At 38.6% G+C, this 9,673-nt stretch overlaps 1 protein-coding gene across 1 annotated transcript in view; it reads left to right on the top strand.

Moving 5' to 3' along the window:
- Positions 1-1,516, top strand: part of TAP1 (transporter 1, ATP binding cassette subfamily B member) — a 23,919-nt gene extending 22,403 nt beyond the window's left edge. The window contains exons 9-11 of the mRNA XM_023538518.1: positions 92-251; positions 553-689; positions 1,072-1,516. Coding sequence (XP_023394286.1) covers positions 92-251; positions 553-689; positions 1,072-1,251 — 477 coding nt within the window. The 3' untranslated portion in view covers positions 1,252-1,516. The remainder of the gene's footprint in view (positions 1-91; positions 252-552; positions 690-1,071) is intronic.
- The last annotated feature ends 8,157 nt before the right edge of the window (positions 1,517-9,673 follow it).

Genomic DNA, 9,673 nt, shown 5'->3' with positions numbered 1-9,673 from the left:
TGGGAGATCCATGGGAGGTGGGAGAGGAGGCAAGGAGGATCCCTGCCGAGGGAGTGTACCACAGTCCTCTGCTCCCATTCCCTCTGCACAGGTGGCTTTGGTTGGGCAGGAGCCTGTGCTGTTCTCAGGTTCTGTGAGGGACAACATCGCTTACGGGCTGAAGAGCTGCAGTGATGAAAAAGTGATGGCTGCTGCCCAGGCCGCTAAAGCAGATGAGTTCATAAAAGAAATGGAGCATGGATTAGATACAGGTACCTTCAGTCAAAAGAGAAACTGGAGCTTATTCTTGGAGTGAGGATTGTGTCCCTGTAACTCCTTGTTTGCTGTTCACATGCCCTTTCCTTGGCTCCCACTTCCCCTCCTTCCCCAGCACCACGAGCTCTATGTGGGCAGCCCCAGCAGGTCTCCACCCCACCACTCTCCTTACACAGGGCCCTCAGACCTCCTAACTGGTGCTAGTGGAGATACCAGTTGTGCACCTCCCCCTGCTTGTGACAAGGGTGTTGTCATGGTTACTTGTGTCTAAGGAAGGGTATTTCTCCATTTCCTCAGATGTAGGGGAGAAAGGGAACAAGTTGGCTGTGGGACAGAAACAACGTCTGGCCATTGCCCGGGCCCTTGTGCGGGACCCACGGGTCCTCATTCTGGATGAAGCTACCAGTGCCCTGGACGTCCAGTGTGAGCAGGCCGTGAGTACTGGGGCTGGAGGGGCAGGGGACAGTGGGATCTGACAAGTCATGTTTGAAGGATCAGGCTGTGCAGATTCAGGCAGTGCACGGATGAATGGCCCACTAGTGGGAAGAGTATCTGCCTTTTTAGCAGTGGGGAATGGAAAGGAGAATATGGGGTGTGCGGACAGTCCCACCGGGGGATTCCACAATGGCTGCTTTTCCTGTCTGCTAGCTGCAATGGTACAGCTGAAAGAGAAGGGCAGTGTAGCCCTTCTCCTTCCTACTTTCCTACTTTCTCGTGTTTCACATCTTCTTTGCCCTAAACCACAAGAGATGGTGTCCAGTTGGGTTGTCCATCCCATCCTTATCTTCCTGAGGCATTACGATCCTCCCTCTTCAGCTGAAGGACTGGCAGTCCCGCGGGGACCGGACGGTGCTGGTGATCGCTCACAGGCTGCAGACGATTCAGAATGCTGACCAGATCCTGGTGCTCAGTCAGGGAGAGCTGCTGAAGCACTCCCAGCTCATGGAGGGGCAGGACCTCTATTCCCGCCTGGTGCAGCAGCAACTGGAGGACTGAGGCCCCAGGGACACTGGGCCCTTCTCATGGCATCTTCATGACCCGGGCAGTTCCTGCTTTGAGTTTCCCTGGGGCTGTGCCTCTGTGTAGTTAGTTGTTCCTGGAGCTGGAAGTATGATGGAGGTTAGGACCACGTGTGCTTTCGTTGGGGCGGTGGAGGCAGGGCAAGGTGCTACCTATGTCCAAGAACCTTATTTTCCTGATGAACAGAGCTTTGCCTCATGCTGAGTAGTGTATTGTGGCATAATAAATATATTTTAAAATATTTTCCTCATTATATAAATAGCACATGACACGTTCATATAAAAAAGTAAATCTGACCTTCGTTTCACTTCCCAGAGACAACCATGGTTACTGTTTTGCTGGTTATCCTATTAGCCTATTATCTGTTCTTTGAGATACGTATTAATCAATGTGACATAAATATTCATGAGGCTGCCTTTCTGTATCCTTCCCCATTCCCACCAGTGTTTGATATTTTGGGGAAATTAGGATATGGAGGGGCAGAACACAGTTCCATAATTAACAGTGTTAATAAGAAATTGATAATAGCTACTACCGATAATAGAGTTTTAATATCGGTAAGAACTATGCTAAGTGTTTTTCATGTATTATCATTTTTAGTCCTTATTCTCAACTCTCTGACGTTAGTGATTATTATCCCAATTTTATAGATGAGGAGACTTAGTCTCAAAGAGATTAAATAACTTGTCCCAAGGTTACACAGTGGTGGAGTTGGAGTTTGAATCCAGGCGTGACCCCAGAGTCCATACTCCCAACCAATAAATTCTATTGCATTTTATGTTCATAATCTCTAATTTAAATAAGATCAAGTTAAGCTTTTACTTCTTGCTCCGAATAACTTTGACTCCATTATCTTCTCTCTAGTACCATGGTTATAACTTCCATTCGTAGTCTTAGATTATCTCACCCCCGAAGAGGGTTCCCTGTTGTTGGTTCACCTCTTCCAACCATTCTTCATGAAGTCATTTTCTTTATAGAAGGCTCAGAGGACGATGCCGCTTCTGTTAAATCCTTCAAGTGCTCTTCATCTCTTTCTGTTCAGATCTTTCTCAGCGGACACAAGGTTTTCCAGCCCATTTGTCTGGCCCCCTTTCCTATTGCTCCAGGCACAACACACTTCCTTCCCCTGATTTACTCCGAATTCTTCAAGACATAACTCAGGGTTTAGGTCTTCCAAGAAGCCTTCCTATATCTCCTCATTCTGGAGGAAGCGCCCTTTACATGTGTGCTATCAGTCCCGGGGCGCGCCTCTTTCACAGCCTTTATTAAACTTTTAACACTCTCCCCCAACCCTTTGTCCTTCCACTAGACCATGAGCTCCTGGGGAGGGGGAGGCCATATATCATAATAAACTTTATATCTATTACTTGGCACAGGGTTCGATTCATAGTAGACAATAATAAATGTCTGCTAAATAAATGAATAAATCTCCTTCCTCCACTGTCCTCATTCTCAATCTTTCCTACATGCACCAACTACTGAAAAATTCAAAACTGTATATAGTACTGGTTACTGGGAGGGACTTAACCTTTGAAGGTTCCCATTGTAGGAAACAGAAGCTTTCACCTTCCCAGAAGCAGCAGGTACTTTCCAGCACTAGCAATGAACCAGCCAGAACTTGTACTGGCTTTTTTTTTTTTTTTTTCTGCTTGGCAACTGTTGGGAGCAGTGTGGGGTGAGACTAGGGAGTTCCTTATGCAGATAAGCCTTTTGCTTCATCCTAGCCTCTGCTGCTTCGCGTCTTTTTATCTCTCAAATGTTACTAGAGTGAAATATGCATTTGGAGAGGGAGAAGTTGGCTTGATTTCTTCACCTTACCACCAAATGTCTTTCCTCTATTTATAAAATGAGAATAATACTTCTTATGTCTCTCAACATTATAGAAACTGTAGCCCTCATGGAAGAAGATGATCTATTAAAATTCTTTGATATCCTCAGTACAATTACACCCACATACTCATAGTACTTTAAACCTGGAAGGCATCATAAAAATAATGGAGCAGTCAAATCGTACTTTACAGAAAAGGAAACTGGCCTGAAATCACGCAGCTAATCAGCGGTAGATCTGGGAGGAGAACTCAGGCATCTAGAGGGTCAGGCAGTACAGGAAGAAGCAGCAGAACTTAAGATGTACGAAAATTTGTTATCTCAGGGGGAAATGCCCAGGTAAACCTTATGTCAGAGACACAGAAAATGTTCCCTGACAGTCAAAGTAGTCAGCCTGAACAGACAAACCCCTGCAAGCGTGGTATGTCTGGTAACCTCAGATACCAGTAGTTCTGATTTGTTCCAGAGTTCTGGTTCTTTTCATTCACCTCTCCTACCCTCCAACACCATTTGATTTCCCCTTCTTTTTTGTCACTTACTTTCAGTATCTTTCCCACTCATTCATGCTTTACTTTCCAAAGGAATGTACGAATGGAAAGCAGGTGCTTTAGGACACTCTCAGATTTCTTTGAGCCCAGAATAACCTCCACCCCATCTGCCCTGCCCAGTATTGAATTGCAAGTCCTTTGTGCCCCAGCAGAGTGAGGCAGCCACTGCATGGCTGTCATGAATCAAGAGGAGGAAGAGTGGAATTGTCAGAATTTGGGAGGAAAGGACAGGGAATAAGGAAAACAAAGATCTCTCTTCTGGGTGCTCAGTGAGTGAAAGGAGCATCCATTTATTTGAGTCTGATGCCATCTAGTGGTTCCTGGGAATACTGGATTTCCAACCTAGAGTTTATGAACTCATGAATTATAATTCAACAATTCAATTATCATTCAGTAACCTTTCTTGTGTGCTGCAGTTGTGCTAGGTGACTAATATACATCTTCTTACTTTATCTTCAAGTAATACCTATGTGGCAGGTATTACTACCCAAATTCTAGGAGTGAGAAAATGGAGATTAAGAAACGTTTACTAACTTGCCTGGGTCACACAGCTTGGAAAAGGCGAACTCTGCTCAACTTTACAACAAAAATCTTCAAAAGAGTTGCCTGTATTTCCTGTGTCCACTTACCTTCTTACTATTCTCTTCTTTAAAGATAAATTTATCTGAGTAGGCAATATATTAATGTGGTTTAAATTCAAAAGGCACAAAAAAATAAATATACAGACAAAAGCCTCACTCCCATCCTTCCCCACAGTTTGCCAATACCCTTCAATAGGCAATACATGCTCTGAGCTTTATGTTTATCCTTCCAGAGAAATTTAATGTATGTATAAGCATATATGTGTATATATTTTTGCTACTTATTTTTACAAATAGCAGTTCCTTAAACTTGTTCTAAACTTTACTTTTTAAATTTTAGAAATATATAGCCATATAGTATTCTGTTTTATAGAAGTACCATATTTCATTTAGCCTGTCTCCTCTTATTGATGGGCTGTTGGATTATTGGAAGTTTTTCACTATTATAAGCAATATCATAGCCATTATAATGTACATATGCAAGAAATTTACTAGGATAGAATCCTAAAGGCGTAGTTGCTGAGAACAATTTGAGAACAAGACAGAAAACTCACAACATGAAAATGAGACAGGTAAATAAAAGCATTCTAAAGTCTTTGTCTTGTTTGGAATGAAGGTAGAGATATTGATTAACTTCAGTTGGTAATCAATTGTTGCCAAGTTGCCACGTTAAAAATGTAGGGGTAACTCTTAACTAATAAAATTTAAAACTCCTAAGCCAGTAGGGGGAAATTAAAAATTACTTAAATAATTTAATTAATTTAATATAAATCATGAAAGGAGAAATAAAAGAAAGAACATAAAATAGAAAGCACAATATATGATAATAGAAACTAATCCAGAAAACTTAGTAATCACAATAAATGTAAACAGCTTATTTAAATTCGAGGGGTAAAAGAAAGAAGTTCTCGGAATGGATTAATAATATCATAAAATTTGGTTACATACCCTTTACACGAGTCACAAAAAAATCCCTAAAGAAAATGTTAAATCCCATGAAAAAAATCCCATGCAAAGATTAAAATTGAAACGTGCAGTGCAATACACAAAGCTAACAATAACGAAAGACAGCTTGTGTGGTCATATTGATATTTAAGAATTTAGTCTAAGACCAAAGGCAATTGTAGAGACAAAGATGATCATTGCATGCTAACGAGAAGTCATCAGACAGAATTACAAGAAGAAATTGATAAATAGAAACACATTTTTCAATAATTATAGACTAAGTGAAAAAATGAATAAGCTTGCTGATGGCCTTGTTTGTAATACCTGAGAGTCAAAAGATATTCCTTAAAACTGATAAATCAAGTAGTTGTATTAAAATGTATTAGGAGTACAAAGTTAAGCACAAAGAAAGTGGAAGATGAGGGGAGAGGATATAAGCTAGTTTTATAATGCTCATGGTAGAAAACAATAAGAAACTACCAAAAGAAAGAGGGAACTAATTGTATTATGTGAAATAAATTATCAAGATAGTCATATATCTGAAAACTGCAATTTAGAAAAATACAAAAAAGACATAGCAAAAGATTTTTTTAAAAGAAATACTCATTGAAAAAGCATATTTAACAGAAAATCATCTCTAATTTGAACATCCTATTTGCTATATTTATGATAATTGTAAATGGCTTAATTCATTTATAAAATAAAAATATTTTGATTTGATTAAAAGAAACACTTTGCTGTTTGCAATATATAAGACACACCTAAAATAAACTGACTCAGAAAGGTTCATTCACTTATTCAACAAATAAAATGATGAGCAAAGGCATCATAGGAGAACGCAAAAAAAAAGAAAGTAGGGGTCACAATCTTATTATTAAACAAGGTGAAATTCAGACCAAAAAATATTGAGTGAGACAAAGAAGGCCCTTTATAATGTAAACTGTAAAATTCATAATGAATATGTAAGATACATAAATTCTAAATAGCATATAAGTAACTCTCATACAGCAGAAATTAAGGTAGATACAAGGAAAATATTAAGATATGTACTAATAGGTGACTTTAATTCACTTTTCTCAGGGCTAGACATATGAAATAGATAAAAAATAAGTATGAATACGGGAGATATTACTAACAATATAAAAATTAGATCTGATGGATATATATTGAACTTTCTTCATTGAAAATACAGAATATGACTTGTCAAGTTCTAACAAAACATGAATAAAAATAGACCATATATTATGGCACAAAAAACCTCAATAAATTCCCCGAAGTAAGAATGATATAGGTACTAGTCTCTGACCATAATGGAACAAGCTAGATAATAATAAGAAAATCAGAAACGATTTTCCACAAAACAATTTCTTCCACAAAGAAAATCAAAAAAGATAAGTGCTCTTTCACATAGAAACTTAAAGAAATGGTCTCTCTTTTGGGCCAGAGAGAAAAAAAATTTGAAAAATTTCTAGAAAGACGATAATTAAAAATCACATTTCAAAACTTTTGGGATATACCTAACGCAATGCTCAGAGGAGAATTCATGGCCTTAATAATGTCAGTGAAAGGAAAGAACACCATCAGTGAATTAAGTGAAAGAAACTACAAAATCAGTCACATGAAAGCAAGAGCAGATAATAAAGACAAAAGCAGAAATCGAAGAGTTAGAAAACTGAAAAACAGTAAGATGCATAAATTTGAAAGCTTTAAATTTTTTCCAGTAAGATAAATCTCATCAACAAAAAAGTAGAGAAATTGCTAGTAAAGAAGAGAAATAACAAGGACAAAATTAATACAGGAACAGAGGAAACATCAGAAAAGACTACTTTATTCAATTTTATGAAAATGAAATTAAAAACTTGGATTAAATGAATAATTCTCATGAAAAGTATAACATACCAAAACCGCCCCTACAGAGGTGGAATATCTATATAGAATAACTTCCATAGAAGAAATAGAGAAAATTATAAAAGAGTTATCCCAAGAGAAGCTCAAGGTCCAGATATTTGGGGGGATGTAATAAAATCTTTAAAGAAAAAAACAGAGAATTCCAATTCTAATTAAATGGCTTAACAGCATAAAGAGCATTCTTTTAATGAGGTATAATATTGATGTTAAACTATGACAATGAAATAAAAACTATAGATGAATTTATTTATTAATATCGATATTAATACTAAAACAATCCAGCAAGATAAGTTGGATCGGTTCTAGAAAAACTTTTTGAAGTTCATAATATTATAATTTCAGAGGCTATGTCCTAGAAGCAATAAGTTCAAAAGAACAAAATGGCAGAACAAAAGACAATGATCATTCACTTTCGTGGATGAGGTTATAGACAAAACCATCATAGAAGAATGGTGTCACGTAACATACGATTCAATGTGCTGGGTGGGTCTAATGTAGAGAGGAGGCAAGAGAACTAAAATGTTAAATCAAGCTACTTTCAGAGACTTCGATACCCTGATTAGCCCTGCAGCCAGGCCAGGAGGACACCTGCAGAACAAAGGAAGATTTCTGCTGGGATTGCTAACAACCCATTCCCCACACCTATGAAGGGGAAACAGGAAAAACAGTTTTTAAGTGGCTGCCCTATGCAAAATAAAATTGTTCATTCCCTGTGGCTAAAACCATGGGGGAATTTATGGATCGCTGTCTGGGAATTGCCAGCAGGCCTTTCACGCTACATATTCTTACCTTTGCATGCTGCATACTCTTATCCTTCTTCACTGTATATCTATGTCAAAGGAAAATGAGTAAACAAAATCTTTAAACTGTAACTCACAGGAACTAAAGAATGATATATAAATTGAGTTTCCTGATACTCGGGTTTTGTTTTGTTTTTCCCTTGTCTAAGCTTTTTGTCTTTGCTTTCTATTGTCTTTGCTTTTCTCCTTCTCTAAAACACTTTGGTGTGTGTTTGAATTCTTTCATATGCTCCTCCGAGAATCCTCTTCTTTCTCAGCTGGGCTTGAGTTTCCCCCTGTTCAGGGGAATTTGCCCTGTCCTGCATCAGATCCACCTATCCAGACATCATATCAGAGTAATTGCTGATTAGAACCTAGAACCTTTAGTTCCTCAGTTCCCAAATGGAGTCTCGGTGAGATCATGAGTTTGCTTCAGACACCCCAAATTCCACCTATTTCTGTTGTTTCTCATATCCTTTTGAAGGGAACCAAAATTTTGCCACCCTGAAGCTGCTTTGGGGGATATTGATGTTAAGCTGTTTATTAGGAAACTAGCTTCAGAAAGAACCTTTTACTCTCCCCACTTCCTTGCCCAAGGGATTCAGACAGAGAAATATGCTTTAGGAAAGAAGTCCTAGAATGCTGCCTTAGCCTAATTTGAATTAAGTATGATAAATAAGAGAATATCAGGCAGGTGCCTGTTAGATAGATGCCCTTTGTATCCCATTGTTTTTGAGATGCCCAGCAGAAAATTGCCTGCCGTGTCTGTTCATCTCTTCCTCAATTACCTGTAAATCTCTCATTCTCTATTCTGAAATCTAACACTCCCTCCCCACCCCCTTTCTCTTCTGTCTAAAATGGCTTATATACCCAATGTTGCCTCACTCTCTTTGGAATTTTTATGCCTATGTGAATGTATTAAAGTTTTGATTTTCTCCTGTTAATCTGTCTCTGTTAAATTGATTATTAGCCCAGCAAGAAGAACTCAGAAGGCGAGGAATAAAGTACTTTTTCAGTTGCTACACTTTCCTTACCTTTGCCCTCATGTAACATCTCCCTCTAGTTTGGAACTACAAATAACATCGGAAAGAGGCATGAAAACTACACAAATTGACTAAATATTAAACCAGGTTGTATTCAGAGCTTGCTACATGCTGGTACACACGGGAACCTGGCTGATCAGCATATGAACAGACCACAGGGAACCTGCAGAGAGATTCCTGCTGAGATTACCAACGACTACTTCCCTATGCCTTTAATGCTGCAGTACCCATACCAGGAAACAAAACAGATTTAAACCGAATTCCTCAAACACTCTAATTCTCTGACTCGGAGAGGAGACCACGTGTTTGTTGCATTATTGCTTCTCAAATAAACTTTCCTTTTGTCTCTAACTCTGGCCCACTCAGGGAAATCCTCCCCAAACCTGCATCACAATCACCACTGAGGGAGAATTAAATGTTTTGAGATGGCAATGTTCTTATCCAAGTAAAATCCCTTCAATTAAACTTAGTTCGACATACAGGGTTCTCTAAATATATGTTTTAATTTTCTGTCTAGTATCTCAAAATATTTTTCTAACTTCTCCAAGGCAGCTTATGTTTCTGGTGATAGGAGTGTATAGAAAAAGGAACATGATTTAAATGAACAGTTTATTTCACATTTAAAGTCACCCAAATAGCAATTAAAAGGGTATTGTGAGAGGTAATAAGGAGAATGATTTATTACTACCCTAAAGAAACAGCCACATGTATTACACCTGACTTCTCTCACTCCCTAGGGAATGAGGAGAGAAAGAGGAAGAGAGATG

Source organism: Pteropus vampyrus, unplaced genomic scaffold (genome assembly GCF_000151845.1).
Source record: "Pteropus vampyrus isolate Shadow unplaced genomic scaffold, Pvam_2.0 Scaffold225, whole genome shotgun sequence".
In the NCBI taxonomy this organism is placed as follows: domain Eukaryota; kingdom Metazoa; phylum Chordata; class Mammalia; order Chiroptera; family Pteropodidae; genus Pteropus; species Pteropus vampyrus.
This window is presented reverse-complemented; position numbering and strand designations above follow the sequence as displayed.